Source organism: Urocitellus parryii, chromosome 3, assembly GCF_045843805.1.
Source record: "Urocitellus parryii isolate mUroPar1 chromosome 3, mUroPar1.hap1, whole genome shotgun sequence".
In the NCBI taxonomy this organism is placed as follows: domain Eukaryota; kingdom Metazoa; phylum Chordata; class Mammalia; order Rodentia; family Sciuridae; genus Urocitellus; species Urocitellus parryii.
Window position 1 is genome coordinate 27284905 of NC_135533.1, and position 22665 is coordinate 27307569.

Consider the following 22665-nt stretch of genomic DNA (forward strand, 5'->3'; position numbering starts at 1 on the left):
GTCGCACTGGGGTCCCGCGCCCCGGGCCTGCGCCGAGGGGAAGGCGGGGCGGCGGCTGCAGCGGCGAAGGGGCGGTGGGGGTGGCGGTTTCGCGCCGCGGCTCTTTCAGCGAGCGCCTGCAACTCGGGGCTGACAACTTCTCCCCGCCCGCCCTCGCCCCGCGCACTCGGCCACCCGCGGCTCCCGCACCTCGTCCCCGGCCCGCCCCCGCCTCCTCCTGGGGCCGCGCCGCCTCCCCGCCAACACACACCCAGTGGGCCGCCGGCCGTGCTTCTCTCGGTTACAAAGGAGGGAAAATGAGCCGAGCGGCGGCGACACCGCGCGGGGCCACCTCGGCGACTGGGAGCGCGGCCGCCCCCGGCACCACGTAAAACGCCCCCACCCAGCCGCGGCCCAGGCCCGAACGGAGCCTGCAGCCGGCCGCTCGCCTCCCGAGCTCTGCGTCGCCTCCCGGCCGCGGGAGGAGGAGGAGGAGGAGGAGGAGGAGGAGGCGGCGCCGCCTTCTCCGCGCCGCGCGCCCTAGCCGTTGTCTGCGCTCGGCTCTGGACCAGTTTGGGGAAGTTGCCGGGGCCCCGCGTCGTCCAGATGTGCGACCTCATTGAACCACAGCCGACCGAGAAAATCGGCAAGATGAAGAAGTTGCGGAGAACTTTGTCGGAGAGTTTCAGCCGCATTGGTGAGTGACGAGCTGTACCCGGGACCCTGCCAAGCACCCTCGGCTCCCGATCCCTCGGCCCCGTGCCCCCGCCGCGCTCCTGGCTCTAGGCGTGCAGCTGGCACCCTGGGGGTGCGGTGGGGACCCGGGATGGAATGAATAGTGCTGGGACATGGGGGAGGGTGAGTACCAGAAGGAAGGACATCCCTGTCTCTCAGCATCTGGGGCTTCATTTGTGGACTATCTCAAGCCTTCAATTTGGGTTCGTCCTCCCTTCCACTAGTGTTTGGGCTTTCGCGCCCTCAGAGGATGGAAAAGGGGACGTCTCGGCCCCAAATGCGCACCGGACTGTGCGGCTGCCCTGATCACTCGTTATTTTTTCCGCGCAGGCTTTGGTGTTGGGTGTTTAATCAATAATTTAGCCTTGGAGACTGACGAAGCCTTGGGTTGTGCCACAGTATTGTTTAGCATATCCAACCTAAAGGGAAGTGGGACAGATACCTTGGGACCTTTTGTTCGGTACTTCGGGTCCTAGAAAACGAGATTGGGTGTTCAGTTTCGAGGTCTCTGAATTTTCAAACTGCTGGAGAGAAATATGCGCTGTGAAGTTGTCTGGACATTTAGGAATTAAGTCTCTCCAACTTGTTCCATGTACTAGAGCTCCGGGGCTATTGTCTTTAACCCGGGGGAACCTACTGATTAACAAAAACCGACTGAGGAATGTTTAGGATACTCAAAAAATAAATCATGTCACAGGCTATAACACGGTGACAACAGTGGCATGTGGAATGGATTTGTTCGATTTTGAGTGTTGGCCATAGAAATCCCCTTTTAACCTGTAGAAATAGTTGTCTCCCCTGCTGTCATAACTTTCACCAATACAGGTAACTGCACCCAACAAGAGAATCCTACAAGCCCCCAAAGTAACCCATACTAAGAAACCTCCAGCCTTTGTTTCACATGTCATCCACGTTAATGAAGGTGTTAATGGAAATTAATCATAAATGGGCTAATTTCTCAAAATAAAACTCCGAGGTGCCAGTAAGTCCTGCAATCATCCTTCCATCCATTCATTATAAAGTACGAAAACTTTCTTCAAGAGAGAGAAAACGTGGTCAAGATTTAGTCAAATTTTTTTTTTTCTTAAAATTTTATGTCAATTTACAAAATCTTTCCTAAGAAAAGTAATGTTGTGAAACCATTATTTAGTTCTGGTTTTATTTATGTGTATTGGATATTTGCAGTTTCACTCTTCAGAGTTAAGAATGCATATGCTGCATTCAGATGAAGTTTGAAGCCAAGAAGAGTGTGAGAGTGAGGTGTTGAGTTCTGTGCATCATCAGCAAGGATGTTTTAACCCCTAGCCCAAACCATCACAGAGGCAGGTCTTGGAGTCCATTAAGTCCTGCTCTAAAACACTTTAACTGTATATTTACTAATGCTAATGACTCTGTTGGAGTCCTTCCAGTTTTGTGTTAAATAATTCATTGCAGTTGAGTCTCAGTAAGAAATCAAGGACATTAATATAAAAAATTCCTTATGTTTAAATAATTTCAAGGTTTTGATTGACAATCAAGAAAATTTGGATTAACTACAATGCTGGTTAATGGGGCATTATAGCTAATTGGATTTTCTAGCTTATGGAGATTTAGTGATATGAAACTCCTTTGAGTTCAACTCTTGTTAAAAATGTCTTCTAAGATCTAGTGGATTTTATATCCTCGTTTTGGTACAGAGAAGTAAACATAACTGATTATTTCTTGTATTGAAGGAGGGTATGGTTCCAAATATCAAGTCAATATGGAATACTGTGAAAGGAGATTTTGAAGTTTAAGTGATTATAGTTGTATATATACCAAGCCCAGGATGGTCATTGGACATACCATTCCAGAAAAAGAATTCTTATTTATTTTCTCAATTTTTCCCCAAAATTGAAAGCAGTGAACACATTCTGATAATTTCAGGATTTTGAGATGCTAGAGGCTGTTGAACTGAGGCTTTACTATGGATTTGTATAGTGCATGAGCTAGGAATGAGACTGGGTGTCAGACTGGGGATTCCTGGTGTTGCCACTCTAGCTGAGTAACCTTATAAAGTCTGTTAACTTCTGCCACCTTTAGTTTTCCATGTACAGCTCCATTTTGTTGTTGACACTTAGTGAAATAATGAACATGATTTCCTATGTGATATGTAATAAAGACTCGATAAATGTTCATAATATCTTGTCATTATTAGGATTATGTCATACTGACATAAAGGAACTTATAGGTAGAAAGCAAGAAAAGAGGAAAAGAGGCCCCTGACTTTGTAGTAGAGCCATCCTGAAAACAGATTGGGTTTTGGAATTAGGCAGGTCTGGATTTGAACCTCATTTTCTTTACTTATTGTATATCATGGGCAGCTGTAGTAATTCCCTGCACTCCAGAGTTTTCATCTGTAAATATTCATAAGTTTGTGGTGAAGATTTAATCAGACAAAAATCCCTAAAATATCTGATGCAATGCCTATCTCATGGTGAGATCAATACTGGAGGATGTTGTTATTCCTTCCGATTTTTCTGTTTATATCCCCCTTTGTCCTCTTTTCTTCATTGGGACTTCATGAGGAGATCAAAGAGTGAATGGTTTATTTCTGTTGAATAATCCAACACTGCAATTTATTCATTTCCTTCAGCCAATATAAAATGGGTTTTGAAAAAAACATAATGACTTTGTTTTTTAATATGATTTAAAGGTGTAGCTTTTATATGGTGAAATGTACAACATAATTTTTTGGCTGTAAGAAATCACTAATAATTTATCTATAGAAAATGAGGATGATGCTTGAAAGTATGTGATATACCATCTTTATTATAACAATAATTCTGAGTCCAAAAAGTAGGAAAGCTAATGTTTAATTTATTCATACATCAGAGATTGTGCTTTTTCACCACCCACCCCAAAAACAGCTGATCTGAGATTACTATATCATAAAAGGTCTAATAAAGCACATTGCCTTTCAAGCCATAGTGTTCTAATGTATAACATCTGCCAAGGAGTGACTATAACATAGCCATGGTTCTTTTATAAGATAGGTATGATTGAATTATAAAGTGAACCATCAATTTCAGTAGTGAGTATTTATGGTTTTCTGCTAAATAGTGTCCATGTGGGCCTTTATTTAGCAATTACTTTTGTTGTCTCACACTTTTTAAAAATTTTTTAAAAAATTTTGGCCAACATAAAGACAAATAAATTTAATTGTTGGACAGTTTGAGTATATTAAAAAACATTTCTTCTTTTTCTTTCCTTGCTTCTTTTCTATTTCAGAATGATAGCCTAGGAGGATAAAGGCTCTGTGTAATCTCCAATGTATGATTAAGGTCAAATCTGACATTTCTTCATATTCATTTGGATATATTTCCTTCACATTTATATGAAGTTATCGCCTAGAGAAAGGAAGTTTATATACTGCTATACTTGATATGAACCCATGTATATCATTTCTTTAAAAAATGTAGTTTGTAAGGGAACTGAATAAAAGGAAGAGATTGTCATTATCTGAAATTTTGGATTTCTTACCTTGTGCTATAAGCATGTAATTCTGGAGCCTAGTTGTCATTTGATGAGCCCATTCTGTCAGTAAAAAGGAATATAAAGTTAAAGGTTTAGTCAGAAAATTTGAACTATTGTACTATCCCTTTCCCAATTCATTTTCAAAAGATTTCACTTTGAGATGGAGGTATGGTAAAGGGCTTGCCTACCATGTACAAGCCTCTGAGTTTAATCCAAAGCACTGAAAATTTTCTTCGAAAATTACAAAATATGTGATTTATATTTGTGGTTCTTTTATGAGAGAAAAATGTATGGTTTTCATATGTCCCCAAAGTTAATATATCCCAAAGTGTATAATGCTATCCTTTTGGCATTGAAGTGGGACTCATCCATTCAACAGATTATGATAGAATACTTTCTATATGCTAGATGTTGTTCTGACACTCAGATTTAGTGACCAACATGGCCAACTCCTATTCTCAAGGATTTAAAGGGAAGACAAGCCAATGTAAATGCATGGAATAAGTGGCAAATTCTGCTATGAAAATTAGTGAAATTTGCTGTTGCAGAGCATAGGAAGAACATCACCTTCACATCAGTGATGTCATGGGAAGATTCTAGAGGGGACAGTGTCTGACCAGAGGCCTGAATAGAACATCTGGTGATCATAACTGGTTTAAGATACAGTCTTTGTTAATCCAGAATAATGCAATATGCTTCTTATTCTTTATATCCTTTAAGATGATTATGGTTTTACATTTACATAAATAATTAACAACAATCAGAGAATGTAATCAATAACAAGACATTGTGGTGTATATTTAGGTCAGAGTTTATTCACCAGTGACCTGATAAATATCTTGCAAGAATAAGTTTAATTGGTCTTTGTTGTCACTATTAACTGCTTTTTCAGGGAAAGTGTTCAATATTTTGAAGAAACCATGTAAGGTGTCAATCTCAGCAATGAAAGATTTTAATTAAGTAATGGCTTCTTGATCTAAAAATATTTTGCCCTGTGGTACCCAGGATTTGAAAGTTTTATAAAGTGGAGAGAATCTGGCTTTCTATTCATTATATTTTAGCAAATATACCTGCAAATTTTTATTTTCTCCTTTTGCTATCTTCAGACCCCAACTTTTTTTTTTTTTTTTTTTTTTTTTTTTTTTTTTTTTTTTTTGTTCAGAGACTAGGGAATTGTTAGGACTTAGGAGACAAGAAGGAAAAGACATTTTGGTTTTTCTGCCCTCTTTATTCTCAATGGAGGGTCTTCATTCCATGTTTGGAATTCCCAAAGAGTTGCTACCACTTCTTAAGAAAACACATGGCTAAATTTCTAAAACTTTTATAATCCAAACTAGAGAAAATATATTTAAAGGTTTGTATTCTGAATTATAAGCTGACTGCTGTAGTTTTGCATCTTGCATGACGGTCATGCAATATGTACTCCCTTAATCTTTGTTAAATGAGCTGGGTATGAGGCTGTATAATAATTTTCTTATTGCCATTTGAAATCAATGGGCATTTCATTTCTTATTCTAGAGAAATTACTTTTTTTATAGAGCAATTTGTCTATATTTAGAATTACATGGCTACTATTTTGTAGAGGACTTAAGTTGTTGATTAAAAGACACACCTTTAGATGAGGGAGTATGGAGAAATTTAAAGAGAGTCTTCTAGATTAGAAGTTAAATTCTAGTAAAAATGTAACTGTTAGGAACCATATCTATCAAAATCTTATATCTATCAAAATAGGTTATTTTCAATTTAATATAAATTATGTCACGTATATAATAAAATATAGACCTTCCATTGAGAATAAACTTCCAAGTGTTTGAGTGCGGGGTAGGTGTTTGAGAATGGGATAAATGACTGTCTTCTTATTTTCTATTGACAGTAAATTGTTATCTAACAAAGTAAGTGGACAAATTTCTTTATGAATGTCTTAAGCAGAAGGGAAAAACTAAGAACTAAACTGTTAGAAACGTTTTATCTTTCTCAGCCAACCTGCATCCCTCATAACTCACCACCACATTGATATACTTCTTCATCTTTTTTGAAAGTCAACTTTATGCTATAAAACAGAAAATAACATTTTCAGTATTGCTAGAGTATATTATATAAACATTCACATGTTAGCTTCAAATTAGGCACATTACTTTTCTCAGAGTTTAATTACAAAAATGCTTTGCTTTTCATTGCTTTTGTCAGAACATAGTTTTCCAAGTATTAACTCCCCAAGACCTCTGTCCAGGCTAGGACTCTCTGCTATAGGCCACTAACCACCTATGCACAATTCTGTAAATTTTAAACATTTCTGCAACAAGTGGATTCAGATAAATTATTTTGTGCATTTCCCTTTCTATGAAACATTCTAAGTCATTGTAGAATTTAAGGAAGCAGAAGTATACGTGTGCCAACTATAAGTGGTATTCTTCACTTTCTCTTTAGAGTGATAAAATTCCAGTTCTATAAACTAAAAGTATTTGTTGGTTCCTATAAACATTCTAAGTGTATTGCTTTCTTTGGAAATACTTTTTAATAAAGTTTATCATATTGAATAGTTTGACGTTTATCTCATTCTGCCATGTTTATTTTGCATGCTCAGTCTTTTGTCACCATGCTTAAACTTCTCTCAGTATGGAAATGTCATTAAGGTACCACACAGAGTGATTGTCGTCCTAACAATTGGTTTGGGAGGTCTGTGTATCACACATGATGATCTATAGTCAGAAAAATTTCCGTAAGATGACTTTGTGCTTCTTTTATACTTTTCATTAAAATGTTCAATTCAAGAGGAGATGGGGAAAGGTATTTGGGAGGATAGTTCTATTTTCATGTTTATGAAAAATGTTTCACAAAGATGCATTCTGTGCAGTTCTCTCTCATTTGCGATTTTTGTATTTGTGATATAACGTTGTTCAGATTGGGGTCCAATTTTACTTTCTGAAATGAAAAAAAAAACATTACTGTTTTATTGCCCCCCCCCCATTCTGTTTTCTAGAACTTAGACAGGTAGCCTCTTTGGGGTACTTCACAATTAATTGTTTCCTTTCCCTTTTTATTTTATAGCTTTGAAGAAAGACGACACCACATTTGATGAGGTAGGCTAAATTTCTTTATCTACTTTTGGGTGTATTTAATTACCTCTAGTAAAGTCAGTAGGTGCTAACTTCTCACTTAGAAGCAGGGGGAAAAATCCTTAAAAAACAAATAAGAAATAACATTTGTTTAGTTGTATTATTTTCAGTTTTTTAAAATAGTTATTCAAATTTAAATATTCATTCAAATGAATTTTGTAGTAATCCTCAGAAACATGTATTTAAGTAAATAAACTCATTGAGAGACACTTGCAGGTCTTTGCATTTTGTCTTCCTGCTGCAGTAGTGCTGGAGAAGACCAGTGTGAGGTGCTTGCTTAGGGCAAGTCTAGAGCCTCAGAAAGCTGGGCACTGTGGCTCCTTTGTAGACCTCTGCCCAATCAGGCATGATGTAGTATTGACCCACATATTGTCTTTCAGTCTCCCAAAGGAGACAGTGACTCTTCCTGTTCTATTTTCCCTGTTCTCTGTGTATCAGATGTGTCTTTATCTACTTGCTGCAAAGTAGTGAAAAAACACTTTTGAAGTAAGGCAGAGATTCATATGTAATTAATAGAATTCTGAATGTGATTTTAAAATTGTGCTTTCCTGAGTTTGTGTTTCAGAGTGAAGTATTTTATTGTAATCATCGAAAGCCACAGTTGATCTGTTGCAAACTTGCCACACGTGTATGTGTGCTGTGTATTTATATATAAACAGAGATGTATCTACACAAGGTGCTTACCTCACAGCCTAATAAAAGCAAAGATTTAGTTTGGTTTGGTTGGTTGATTTGTTGGAACACTTGCATATTTCCATGAAATATGTTACCTGTTTTCCTTCCGCTGTAGTGCTTCAGAGAGGAAAAGGGCATTTGTGCTCATGGAATGTCCCTTTGGCCATGTGGCTGGCCCTGGTGCATGGCAGGTCCACTCTGGGAGAACCCGCTGCAGGCTGGGATTTCTGGATGGGGCCAGCATCACTTGGCTGTCACGGTCTGCTGCTTCATCTGCTGCACCTGTTCTTTTTTTTCCCCCCCTGGACTGAGCTCTACAAAGCTGTGTTTCTGGATTCCAAAGCAACTCCCCCTGCCAGTAGTCCTATAATATCCTCTAAAGCTCAATTCTTCTTGACCTGAAGCAATAGAGGAATTTTTTTCTGTCCCATTCATAGTAGGTAATAATGGTGTTTTCCTCCAAACCTGTATTTCTGGAATTTTCACCAGGCTATTATTGAGATGTTTTCAGGAGAGTACTTTCTTTCTTCCATGGGGAAATCAGTATGAGAATACCAGACATCATTTCTCTCTTTAAAAAGGAAGGTGTTCCCTCTTAATTATGGAGGTAGCACAAACTTACATTAAGAAAGAAAAATAAAGAAAAGGAGGAAAAAAAACCCTCCCAAATCATGTTATCCAGATACAACCACTATTGAATATTCTTGCTTCATTCCCTGTGTTTTAAAATTATAGCCCATTGTATACCTGCCTTTCCCTTTAACCTGTAGCATAATGCGCCCCCCTTTTGTAACAATGTCTTCCTAATCATTATTAAGAATTAAAAAAAAAACTCCTCTGTCTTATTTAAACCTCATTGTTAATGATTGTGTTTTATTCTGTCATGTGCCTGGACCATTAGCTTAAACAAATGAAACAGTCTAGAGCCAGATGAAGGTTATGATATAAAAGGAAAAAGGATGTATCGGTGACTACCCTAACTTTATATTATTCTGAAACCTGTGCACAGTTAAAGGTCTGGACTTTGTAATTTGGAGAAAAACCATCCTTAGCTTTTACACAGCACTTTTCTTCCTTCATAGCACGGGAGATTGGTTAAATGCCATAAATCACAGGGTGTTAGACCTAAAAGAACCATTGGAAATCGTCTTTTTCCCACTCCGTCATTTCACAGATGAAGGAATCCAGATCCAGAGGGGCAGGGTAATTTCCAGCTCAAGGAAAAACCAAGAGCTGGGAGCCTGGGAGATAGTAGCAATGAAGGCATGCCTCGGGGTGAACCCTAACCACCCTCTGATGGAGCAATTGACATATGCTTCCTTGTGTTTGTAAAATAGACACAATAATAGGATCTTCCTCTTAGAGTAGCTAGGAGTATTAAATAAGCTAAAATATACAAAGGATTCAGAATAATAGCTGTCAGAGTAAATGTCTGAAAGTTGGTATTATCATCTTCATTGCTTTCCTCCTCCTCCCCATCCTCTTCCTCACTACCACCATGACCAATATTCCACCTCATATCCCCATTTGTATTTGGAAGGTCTACAAAGAGGATAGAAGGATTCAGTTAGAAATTATGAATTGGAGTTATAAGGAGAGTTAATTTCAGATATCACTCTAAAATTCCAAATAAAGCTTTGTGTGATAATTTGCATTAAAACTGAAAATGTTACCTGAACCTAACCATGTTTTTTTTTAGGTTCCATGAGGGGATGATTGTATTCAGCTTTGTAATTCCTAGGTATATTTTACATGGTTAATATTCAATAAATATATGTCAAATATGAGTAACAAGGAATAGAGAGAGTGACAAATCAGGTGTCAGGCAGTGTGGATTCTTATTTGCTATTTTCTAGCTATTTGGGCAAGTTATCTAACTTGCTTCAACCTCAGTTTTAGCAGTTGTAAAATCAGTGAGTTGGACTGTGCTCTTCAACTATGTTTTCTAGTTCTGAACATAGGATTCTAAGAACCTAATAACCAGCTTAAAATTAATTTAGTCAAGATCAGAGAAGCACCAGATATGTGGTGATATAAATAGGAAGCATTTAGTTCTTCTGTGATCATTTTCAGTTTATTGTGGTAGAAGTTTGCTTGAACTCATGTTTTCCACTTTTTCTCTCTTGGAATTGTACTACTCTGTAGTCCACTGAAATTTAATTCAGATTTGAATCTGGAAGCCTGAGGGCTGGACCATTTTCCTAGATATGCCACAAGGTGCTGCAACCCTGTCCTTAATACTATGAGCTTATCTCAAGGAGTGGCTTCCTCCAGGGGGTGACTGAACTGGAGATCAATTGTGGCTCCATGATTCATATAGAGGATTTCTTTAGAGGGTGAGTGAGGAGAAAAAGAAATATAGATTTAGTTGTCATTTAATTATTCAATTCAAATACTCTTATTGCTGATTTTCATTTTGAAAATTATAATTCTTGAATGTATTCAGAAGTATGTGCTAATGATTGTAAATTAGGCTCTCTCTCTCTCTGTGTGTGTGTGTGTGTGTGTGTGTGTGTGTGTGTGAACAGTTTGGAAGTTAAGTATTGAGGTCTTTAAGTATTTGCAAATGATAGGGAATTTTACTGAAGCCTATCATCATTATCATTGGAGAGAGGACATTTTAAGGATGATAATTTTATCCTTTATTCATGTTGTATTTTGTCCCTTACTAAAATATTAGCTGACTTTCACTCTGTGGCTTTAATGTATATTTTTTTTTGACTTGGGTGGATTAATCATTTATATAGCCATCCAAGTTAACATTTTTTTTTTCTTTTCAGTTTTAGGTTTCTTTCCCTATCTTCTTGATGTTTGGATCTTCAGGGTTTGACATAGTACTTGGCCAAACTAAAGAGGCTAAACAAATAATTGCCAGAGAAACAAATAAGCTAGATGGAAGGCTAGAGATTGGCTTTTTACACCAAGCATTTTAGTGGGCACCGTGATTTTATGTTTTTGGTGACATTGTGATGAGGCCTCCAGTGTGAACTTCATGTCTATGATACTCTTACAAAACTTTCTAAATGCCTTTTTAGCCTTTTTTCCCCAGTAATCATTTTAGCCATTCTTCCCAAGGCAACAAGTAATAGTTATGCTACGACTTCAGATGAATTTTTGAATCTTTTTTTTTTCAATTTAATGATTTGTTTTGGAATAAAAATGCTACCTATTATATAAAAGATCTGAAGATACACTCCACCAATACAGAATTGTCACATATAAAGACTTTTGAACTTTAGAGACAGACACTCCAGTTAATTATAAATACCTCTGTATAGAAAGGGAAATGTCTGAAGCTACCATGGGTCATGAATTGTTCTTGAATAAATTAATAGGCTAAATTGTATATTTCTGCTTCCTGCCTCTGTTAAATAAGATAAGCTCAGATGAGTAACCTGAACAAAGTGTACATTCGGCTTGGCTTTTACATGAGAAGTTCAAAAATTTTGGTGATTGAAATAAACTTTTAAATGTAAAGGGTTTCATTTACTTATGGTATATAATCTAGAGAACTAAGCCCTTATTTGTTGGAAAAAATAGCTTATTATTATTTATGAGGTTTCTGATTATTCCCTGTCTGCTCAGTTATTTCATGTCTGAGAAGTAGAAGGGGCCACTAGTACTCACTTGGCATTTTCTAATTATTTTACTTTTTGTTTTTGTACTGGGGATTGAACCTAGGAGCTCTTAACCACTGAGAAATATCCTCAGCTTTTTTTTTTTTTTTTGCATTTTATAAAGAGACAAAGTCTCACTGAGTTGCTTAGAGCTTCCATAAATTGCTGAGGCTGGTTTTGAACTTGCAGTCCTCCTGCCTCAGCCTCCAGAGCTGCTGGGATTACAGGTGTGTGCCATTGCACCCTGTTTATTTTACTTTTTGAATCCTAGGAAAATGTGTACAAAATGTATAAAAGTCAACATTTTTATGTCTGAACTGTAAGTTACCTAAGTACATTTTGTGGGTTAGCTTGTTTACTATGTGTATAATAATTGTATTAGATGGTATAATGTACACTGATCTTAGCTTCTAGACCATGACTGTCTTTACTGTTTTGTAAGAAGATATAATACCTGAAGATAATAAATGTAGCAGTGATGTTCATGAGAATCAGAGGCTAGGGTTTATATGAAGATAATTTGGGGATACTCCTGAACATTCTTTTCTATTAATTGAGAGTATGGAAGCTGGTTCAGTCTCTTCTTGGCTGTTGTCATTGGTGATCTTAGTGTCCTTATGGATGCTGTATACATAGTATACAGCTGTCCAGCTGCTGTTCCCTGACTTCCTCTACTCATGGCTACTTCACCCACACTCAGTTTCTGAGAGAACTGGATCATTTCACAGGACTGTCATAAGTTTGCAATGCTAGTAACTGTCTTTATTTCTTAGCTCTCACATACCTGCTATACTTTGTATTTTTTCTTCATTTGCTTTCCCTTACTGGATGGCCCCTTCCCTGCCTGTCCCAACCCATTTGTTATGGGTTTGGCTGGCTCCATTCCTTGGGCCTTGACTTGAGGAAAAACATCATGGCCAAAGGGTGTGGCAGAGGGAAGCAGCTTACATTATGGTCAGGAAGGGGAAGGGGTAAAGGGGAGGGAGGAAGAGAAAGAGAGAGAGACAGATAGATTGCACTCACTAGATACAGAATATATACCCAAAGGCATGCCCCTAGTGATCCACCTCCTTCAGCCACATACTACCCACCTTTAGTTACCACTCAGTTAATCCCCTCAGGGGATTAATTCACTGTTTGGGATTAAGGTTCTCATAGCCCTCTGGATGCTCTTGCATTGTCTCACAAAGTACCACAAACTGGGTGGCTTCAAAGACAGAAATTTTATTATGTCACCATTCTGGAGACCAGAAGTCTGAAATCAAAGTGTTGGCAAAGTTAGTTCCTTCTGTGGGCTATAAGGCAAGGATCTGTTCCAGGCCTCTCTCCTTTGTAGATGGCCATCTTCTCTTCACGTCTCTTTATATCATCTTCCCTCAAAGTAGATCTGTTCATCCAAATTCCCGCCCCCCTTTTAAAAGTCAGATTGGATTAAGAGCTCACTCTACTCCAGCATGACCTCCGTTTAATTTAACTAATTGACATTTGCAACAACCCTCTAAATGAGATGACTTTGGGAGGTGCTGTGGCTTAAGTCTTGGACATAGGGATTTTTTATGGACACAGTTTGCCCCATAACACCCTTTGACTTCTTAGAACACTGAATTCTATTGGGAGTCAATTTCCTGCTCACATGCATTCCTTTTGAAAATCTTACTTCATTTTTCCCCTTGCAGAGAAGAATGTGTCTTTTTCCTGTCCCAGGCTGGTTTCTCCTGCTGTTCACCAGATTTCTTCCTCTTGTTTGTATTCCAGAAGCTCACATAATTGATTATTTTCTCTTTTTTCTATATTTTCTCTCATTCTTCTTTTTTTAAGGTACTTTTGCCAGAGGCTTTGACCATGCTTAAGTCTTTTCTGTCTCTCCCCTCAGATCTGGAGCCCCTGTCCTCTGTGGGTTTTTTTTTTTTTTTTAATACTCCCATTGAGAGTCAGATACTCCTTGCTTTTGGCTACTCCATTATGCTCACAGCAGTGTGACCAACTCAGCTTTTACCCTGAACTCCCCACCTAGCTGCCCAGCAGCCTAGTTAGATGTTTCTGCCTCTGTCTCATAGTCATCTCAGACTCAGCACATACAGAATATCACTAGTTCCTATATTCTGCACACCTGCATTTTCTCTCTCTTCCTTAATTTAGAGATTAGCTCTCCCAGTTCCATGATTTCCCAGGTGGAAACCTGATGCAATCCTGAACTCTATAAATCCAGGTCCAAGCCTTGGCTTGGTCCCTGCTCCCTGTGTTGTCACCATTCTCACCCACTAACCTGCACCTGTAGCCTCACATCTCTTGCCTGGATTTGCAGGAGTCTTTTGATTGGCTTCCCTGCCCACAGCTTGTCTCCCATTTCAACAGAAGGATGGATTTGAAATACAGATGGTGTTTTCCCTTGCTTGCTACTTTAAAAGCTCCCCATCAGCACGAAGATCAAGTTCATTTTCCTGGCTCATCTTTCCAGGCTTTTCATGATCTGCCTCCTGCCCACCTTACCACTCCGGTCAGTTTTCTCTGCATTATTGTTTCAGCTGCTGCCATCTCACTCAGTTCAGAACTTTATCTCTTTTACCTGTTTTATCTCAATAAGCTCTTCACTGGTCACACAAGCTCCATCTCCCCCTCTTCCTGCTTCAGCCTTTCCTTGCGGTGCTACCCCCTATTTAAAGATTCATGTGTCAAATGTTTATTGATGCCTGTTTTGTGTTAGATTCTGCATATGCTCGCAACCTGATTCTTGATGTAATCATACTCATAGAAGTTAATCTTAGTGGACGTTCACGGGTTGACCAGCTCCTTGCACCTTTCTGTGTTGGGTCTAAGCAGAGTCAATCTCACTCTCTCATACAGTAAGATTTTACATTACTTTGTATTCTGTTTTGTTTTCACCAAGGTCAGTTCCACAATGATGTGAACTATCCTATAGAAATCTACAGAGTATTGTTTGATTATGTCAGAGATCCAGTATGTTATTATATTTCTAATCAACATTTTGGGATGGTTGAGGAAGAACTCCATTTCCTTGTTATTCTCTTGCTGGCATTTTAGTTCAAATTTTCACTTTCTTAAAACTTTCTGTGCTTCAGTTTTTTCCTTTCTATAAATGTTTGATCGGATTTACCATCTCCCTAATTATGGTAGACACAATTACCATAATTATGTCTAGTTCCAGACAGTGGCTAGAATGTCTGGGTAGTGCTGTAAGGATTCAGAGAGGAAGTGCATGTCACAAAATGCAAAGTGTGTGACATTTGGGGGAATTAGTCACTTTCATATTCATCATTCTGAAAAGGCAGAACGTTACAGAAATTGGAAGCTTGAGTATGTCCTCTTCTGCTGTGAGTACCCCGAATCCTGACTGCAGGCTCATTAGACAGGAAGTCTCTGCTGAAGGGGTGGTGCCGCTCCCTCCTGGGTCATGCTCTGATTAGCGTGTTATGAATTTGTAGAAAGTTGACCTTTGATATAGTAAGTGTTTCTGTATAGCCAAAGTAATTTTTTCCAACAAGTACAAAATAGGCCTACCTATAAGGACTATATTATTCCCATTTTTCTTCTAACTGGAATCTGAGCTGATTTAAAATCCTTAGGTTGCTTGATTGAGGCTGAGATGGTCTCTCACACGGAAAGCCATAATGATAATTGAAATCAGCTAAGGCAAGGGTGCAGGGTTTTCTGAGGACGGGAATCTGTGGTCTACACTAGATATTTTTATAGTCCAAACACATTTACCTCTTCGTATTCTCAGTGTCGTAAATCACAAATAGCATAGTTACAAAATATTGGAATCAGCAGTTTGTTCTCGATTCTGCAAACTTAATTTCTTCAGGACACATCAGTGTCTTTAAATTTCTTGAAGGAGTGCTTTCACAATTTAAAAGCAACAATTGATGTAGTACTTTTCCCTTCTGAGTCTGTTTTATTTTTAATATATGAAGTTGTTTTGGTTATTCTTTCAATTTATTGTTTAGTTTTAAAATTTTGTTTCATAATACTTTTTAGTTTACTAACACTTTTATTAACTATATTTTTTAAAGCATGTGATCCTAGGTATTTTTAGTGACATAATGCTATGCCAGTACTTTTTATTACAGTGTCTAATTGTATAATATTGTATACTTAATTTTTTAATAATCAGATTAGCAGTTTTCATATGTCTTCTTAATAGCCACTCCAAATTCTATAACAATAAATCTCATATTTATGGGTGAGGAATATTTTGAACAAAATACTTTTTTTTTATTCCTTTTAAAAAATTTTATGGTGTTGGGAATTGAACTCAGGTCCTTGTACATGCTAGGCAAGTGCTTCACCACTGAACTGTATCTCCATCCCTTTTTAAATTTTTGCTTTGAGACAGGGTTTTGCTAATTTGCCAAGGCTGGCCTCTAATTTGAGATCCTCCTGCTCCTTTATCCTGAGAAATAGAATTGTAGGTTTGCACCACTGTACCTCGATTCTGAGGAAAAAACAAAATAAGAAAACAAAAAAAAAAAAACAAAAAAGTTTTTATGATCATATAATTAAAATGAATTAAAAAAAGAATTGTTTCAACATGTACTTGTATACCCATTCTATACTCCAGGAAAGTACATATTTGACTTTTCATTGATAAAAACACATTTTTTCAAGTCTTATAAATAATATTTGTAAGTATTGGAAGAGACTTGGAAATGCACAGAGAACCCAGGGAACCTTGGAGTAACCAATTATATGTGTTTATTTGTGTTTTCTGTATCTGTGAACTTCCTCATATGAGGTGTCTGTAAAGTGTGATGTTTGGAAGGTATATCCATATTCATTCTGGCCTAGCAGACCTCAAATATGTTGTTATACCACTGTGTTCCAACCAGCTGAAATACTCAAGTGTGCAACCAATTTCCTTTAACAAAAACAGAGCAGATTGATGTCAGTCCCTCAATTGTGTTTTGATGATTCTCTGGCGTGGAAAAGAAAGGAGCAGAGTTGCAGTTAGAGGACCAGGAATTTGGCATGTTCCAGAGTGTGTCCGAGGGAATGTGCCAAGTATGAAATTATCAGCCATGACATATGTCTTGGTGGAAACAAACTGAAATATGTTCCTCTAGACTGTTTCTTGCCTTGAGGCCAGGATATGCCTATAACCTAGTTATCTCTGAGCATTATTTATTCTATTTTAAAGAATTTTCCAAAAAAAGATCCTTGCAGCAGCGCTATTGTGCCATGATGGACCATGCTGGAGGTGGAGGCTAAGAGTTTTCTAAATACTCCTGACAGATTTTGGCACAGGCCTCTCTAGTTCCCCTACCCAGAAATCTTGCTCTTTAAAATATTTCACTGTAGTTAGTCGGGGTTTACCTTGGGGAACATGGCTTGTCCCTCAAGTGTGCTTGGATGATACAATGATTGAGAGCCACTCTTAAGAAACATGCATTTCTGAAATATTAGAAAGGATCTAAAGACGGATGTTGGTACAATCTTAGGCAGTCCGAATTTTTTTGGAGTAGTTCTTGATTTCAGATCATGCATTCTGATTTTTGATTTAGAACATATAGTCATCTTGGTTCTACAATTGTGCATTTATTTTTATTTATTTTTGGTACTGGGCATTGAACCCAGAGGTGCATTATCACTGAGCTATACCCCCTCAGTCCTATTTATTTATTTATTTATTTTCTTGGTACTGGGGCATTTTATCATTGACCTACATCTCCAACCCTTTTTATTTTTTATTTTGAGACACAGTCTCTCTCAAGTGACTGAGAGTCTTTCTAAATAATTGAGGCTGGTCTCAAACTTGTGATCATCCTGCCTCAGTCTCCTGAGTTGTGGGATTATCAGCATGGGCTACCATATCCAGCCAGTTGTGCTTTTATTAATATCAAATCAATATTCCAGATATTCTAACCAAAAGAAAAACTAAAACAGAGATACAGAAGTTTATTTTTTTATTTTTTACTTGTAGATGAACACAATAACTTTATTTTATTTATTTATGTGGTGCTGAGGATTGAACCCAGTGCCCCAAACATGCGAGGCAAGTGCTCTACCACTGAGCCACAACCCCAGCCCTGATACAGAAGTTTTAACAGCGGAATAAATAAACATCATTCTACAACAGATAAAAATGGATTACTTGTTACCTTTTTGTTTTAATGAAAACATTTTTCATTTATTTAAAAGAATTGTAGATAAAGAAGTAAAATTGATGAGATAAATTTTAGGCTGGCGATAGTCATTGAAGGCATGAATTACTAATTCTTTTGTGTTGTAGGTGCTCATTTATTTTAAATCGTAAACTCTATAGGTCTCTTTACATTGTTTTCAAGCGAATATGATGGAGAATGTCCTGCAGTCTTGATTTTCATCTCTTAAAAGGAAGACTATTTAATCTTATTAATGAACATACTTGAGTCATTAAATATTGGGGTTCAGGTGTGCAGAAGGCCTGGTAACATATGGCCTGTCCCCAGATGCCTTAATTGAGTTCAGAACTTTCCCCAAGAGATTTGTATTAGTTTATCTAAATGATGTGTTACATGTGCAATGAAAAGAACTTTAGTCATAAAAGAAAAAATAAATATGTACTTTGTAAGACACATTGCAAATTGTACAGTGTACTTATATTACTTTCTGTGTAGTTGTTAGTAGATAAAAATATTGAAATCCATGACTGGCATTAATTGGATGACCAGTTTTGGCTGACTTGAATATCTTCAGCATTCTCTTTATTTCCCTTATTATTTCATCTTACATATATCATTTTCCTTCATTTGCATATTTTTAGGCGACATAGTTAGATATATTTAATTCATCCTGTTCTTTTTGTCACAACTTTTCCTTCTTTTAATATATTACATATTTTTAAATTTCATTTTGATATTTGCCACTAAGAAAAGTAGTTATGTCATTGCAGAAAGTGTATAAAAGACCAAAAAGCATAAAATAAAAATCACAGTGTCAAAGTGAAATCAACATTTGTATGTAGAGTATGCCCTCAGCTTTGAAAAATATTTATCTTATGTGTGTGGGCAAATATATAGGAAAAGGAAATACAACAAAAGGGTAATATGGAAATTGAGGATAGTGAGGTTGTGATTTGCCCGAGTTCCTCAGCTAGAAAGTGGTTTAGTGCAGAGTTCCAGCTTCATCAGTCTCTGCCTCCAGAGTTCCTGTGTATCACATTTCAGTGGCTGCTTCCTAGAAGGGAGAAGCAGCACATAGGCACTATGGGGTGTGGAGCATATAGAACAGAAGGACCTAAAGTTCTGATGTTTGCTAGTAATTTTAGCAGGTGAATGTTTTTTCCTAATAAGGTATGATAGTAAGTGAATCTAAAGGATTCCTGCAGTAGATCTATGTCATTTTTGAGCCAAGTTACAACCATTTTATTGAGAAGATACTGAGTCTTAAGGATATTAAAAAATTAATAAAAATATTGCTTAAGAGAATGTAGTTGATTAGTTATTGTGAAATCAAAGGGACCACTTTTCTAAATTTCAAATCTCAGTTTTAAGGTTCTTATAAACTGTGTTTTAAATCTGGATTTAGTTGAGATTTGAGTAGAATATTTTAATGAGATGTAAGCTTGATCCTTTTAGTAGTATTATGTTTAATAAAAATTTCTGCCTGGACATTGGAACTCTGCAGACAGTGTAGGTTATGGAAGTTTTAGTGTTGGATGAGGTACCATGGACACCTAGGTGAACTACAGACTGGCTCAAGCCAAGAGGTGTGATGAGAACCATGCTCAAATGTGCTTTAACTGTCATGTTCGGAAAACTGTCAGATAATCTTTCAGTGGGTGTAAATTACCTTCATTGAACAAGGCAAAAATAGTTAATATTGAACAGAAATTGCCAGATAATGAATTCATTATTTTTCTTCGAATACTGAATATATAAACTTGGATTTATTATCTTGTGCATGTGAAACCTTCATATTTATTTCATGTTCTCTTTGTGAAGGTTAAATATGTACAGGAAACTGGCAGCTCTTTTAAATATTTACATGTTAGAAAGCTGAAAGATTTCAGGTGGGCATGAGGGAGAGACATTGAGCATATGCATTCTTTTTTATTGGTATGGTGAGTGCTGAGAAAAGAATTTTTTATTTTTTTCTCCTTATCTTCCCTATGGTTACAGTATCATTGGAGTTTTTTTCTGAAAACTTCTTGGTTTTGTTGGGGACATAAAGCCTCATCTTGTCTCAAGCAAATGGTTCACCTACCAGCCACTGTGTTTCCTCTTTCCCAAACCCTTTCATGGCCTAGGCACAATGTGTGGTAGATTTAATGACCTTTAGTGCCATTCTGCTATGGAGACAGACATAATAATACCCTTCTGGTGCATGACTGGTGCAGGCAAGGGAAGAAGAGAAAAGTTGCAGGCAGGAGATTGAAGTGTTCTATGATGATTGACTCCATTCTGGTATTTGATAATGGACTCACAGCCTCGACCAAGTAGACGTGGACCTCCCACTCCCCACTGCACTCATGACGAGTGCTGACGTGTTTGCCATTTGATTTGCTTCATCTTGTATATTTATCATCAATTGAGTTAGGAGGAGGTGCAGACAAACACATGAAGAGCAATTTCATTTTATTTTCTGATCCCATTTGGACTCAGAGGTAGGAAGATGTACTCCCTATTTGTGAGTGTGTGTGTGTGTGTGTGTGTGTGTGTGTGTGTGTGTTTTAAACATTTATTTTTTGGTTGTAGGTAGACACAATACCTTTATTTTACTTTATCTTTTATGTGGTGCTGAGGAGCCGGCCCAGTGTCTCACGCACGCTAGGTGAATGCTCTCTTTCTGAGCCATAACCCCAGCCCTGTGTATATATTTTTGATGGAAAGGAGTAGGGAAATGAAAATCTCAAGAGAACTGAATCAGTTTTCCGGTCACCAAACTCATTAAGTTAATATTTACTTTTAAAATGAGTGTGTTTGCCAGCCCTTCCTGCTGTTTGGGAGGCATTTAAGGTACACTGGAGAGCCTCAGACTATTTCCCGCTTCCACTGGGCATGTCAGTGGCCCATGTGACGTCTGATCATAGTTGTAGCGTCTGTTTCTTTCACTTCAAATCACATTTATCCCAAGGGTAAAGGGAAAGAAATGAAGCTAAGTCAATTTTTTCCTGTTTCTGTGTGTCTCCTGTTGACACATATGCAGGGGTTTAAGAAAACTGAACATTTGATTGAAGATACATTGTGGAAACTCAAAGGTTGTATTTGAAAACTGTCCATAATTTTACTTTTACCAGTTCTAATAGTGTTAGATCTTTATATTGTAAAATAGCACCTGATCATTAATGGAAAGATGAAAACAATGTAGATGATATTAAAAAAATTGGGAGTTTAGAAAAATAGAATATCCTACTTTTCAATATTTAAAAAAGAATATCCATTTCTGTTTATGCCTCACCACCCCTTTGTAATAAAATGATATATACCAGTATTATTCAAGTGTTTTTTGTTGTTCTTGTTAATAAAAATCTTTTTATAAGGTATTGACTTATGTTTTTAAAAATTTGCCCTTAACTAAGTTATTTTGAACATATTTTTTTAAAAAGCTAATTTCTAATTAAGAATGAAAACCATTTTTTCTTATTTCTACTCCTGTAGATTTTTTTAACATATTTATTTTGTATTTCGCTCTTTTTACTAAACTATTGATTCCAGTGTTTTATGGAGGTTTCCTTTGGGTTTTCTAGGTATATAATCTAGTCATTTTCAAGTTCTCTCTTCCTTTCTGGTAGTCTATGAAATGATTATATCATTTTTTTCCTCTTGATGCTTGTAACTTTCTAAATGAAAGATGTTATTTTTCTTTAGCTCTCAGATGAGTACATTTTCAGTATAAAAATTTAAAGGAACATTAAAGTACTGATTATTTTAGTTTCTCTAGATATTTGATAACCAAAGGCCCTCATACTTTTTATAAGTTTTGTTGATGAGTTTTACAAGCATGCTGTGTTAGATAAATACCAATTATGTTTAATTGTTTTAAGGCTGTTTTGAGGAATTCAAATTGTTGAAGAAAGCAAAAAGAGATACATGCCTCTTTATTTTCTGGTTGACATTCCTTTGCTCTTAGAAGTATGTATATTAAATACTTCAGTAATGAAAACCACAAGTATGTCCCATGAGATGTTGTGATTAGGGTATGGTATTTATGTCTATCTAGTTGGAAACATTTCTGAAATTTTCATGGAATAGTCTACTATCATTTTGAGGATCAACAAGGCAGAGATGAGTCACAGAAATTTTTGCTTTAGCAGTTGGTTGGGCAGGGTATTTTCCTGTGAGATTTGTTTTTGATTGATCAGTGGATTGGCTCATTCACCTCTGGTTCTAACTGCCTGTGTTGTCCAGGAGGTGGGGAGCCATGCTGGATGGTGAGTGGAAAGCCCAAGAGCTGGAGCTCTGGAATTCCCCTGTGCCCTACTCTGCCTTCCTCTATTTATAATCTATGTGATGCCTCCTCAGATCCTACTTTCTCCTATCTGTAAAACAAGGACAATAATCTCTACCTGGCAAAGTTGTGAAGATTACTAAAACAATGCTGATCAGTCCTTGAAAGTCTTGGCATGTGCAGGCACCACTGCTTTGTAGCACTGGATCACGGTTCCCAACATGCTCATCATGGTATGCATGTGACATCTGTGTCATCTTTCTCTCTAAATGAGCCCTCACCTAGTGGTTACAAGCTCAGGGGCACATAGCATCTGCCTACTTTGATCAAAGACACCAGTGATCTAACTATAGGAGACCTTTCATTTTAAAGATGAGGAAACTGGGGATGAAAAGTTCCAATATAGGCTTCTTCAGGTCCCTGTCCCTTTCTCCCTGTAATAGCAGACTCACTGTGACCATGAGCTCACTGGCTTTGGCATCAAGGAACATCCACTGGTGGGATTCCCCAGGCAGAGGCAGCATTCTCATCTCTCCATAGATCTTAATTGTTCAGCACAGTCCTTTGTACCTAGTACGTGCTGAGCAAATGTTTCTTGAAAACATTAAGTGAATACTTTGGGGTCGTTTTAGTGAGTTTTTAAAGTATATATATATATTTTA

General features: G+C 37.4%; 1 protein-coding gene across 1 annotated transcript in view; it reads left to right on the forward strand.

The window, feature by feature from the left end:
* The first annotated feature begins 340 nt into the window (after positions 1-340).
* Positions 341-22665, forward strand: part of Cdk14 (cyclin dependent kinase 14) — a 554426-nt gene continuing 532101 nt past the window's right edge. Inside the window, exons 1-2 of the mRNA XM_077796699.1 lie at positions 341-676; positions 7258-7289. Of these exons, the coding sequence (XP_077652825.1) occupies positions 586-676; positions 7258-7289 (123 nt within the window). The 5' untranslated portion in view covers positions 341-585. The remainder of the gene's footprint in view (positions 677-7257; positions 7290-22665) is intronic.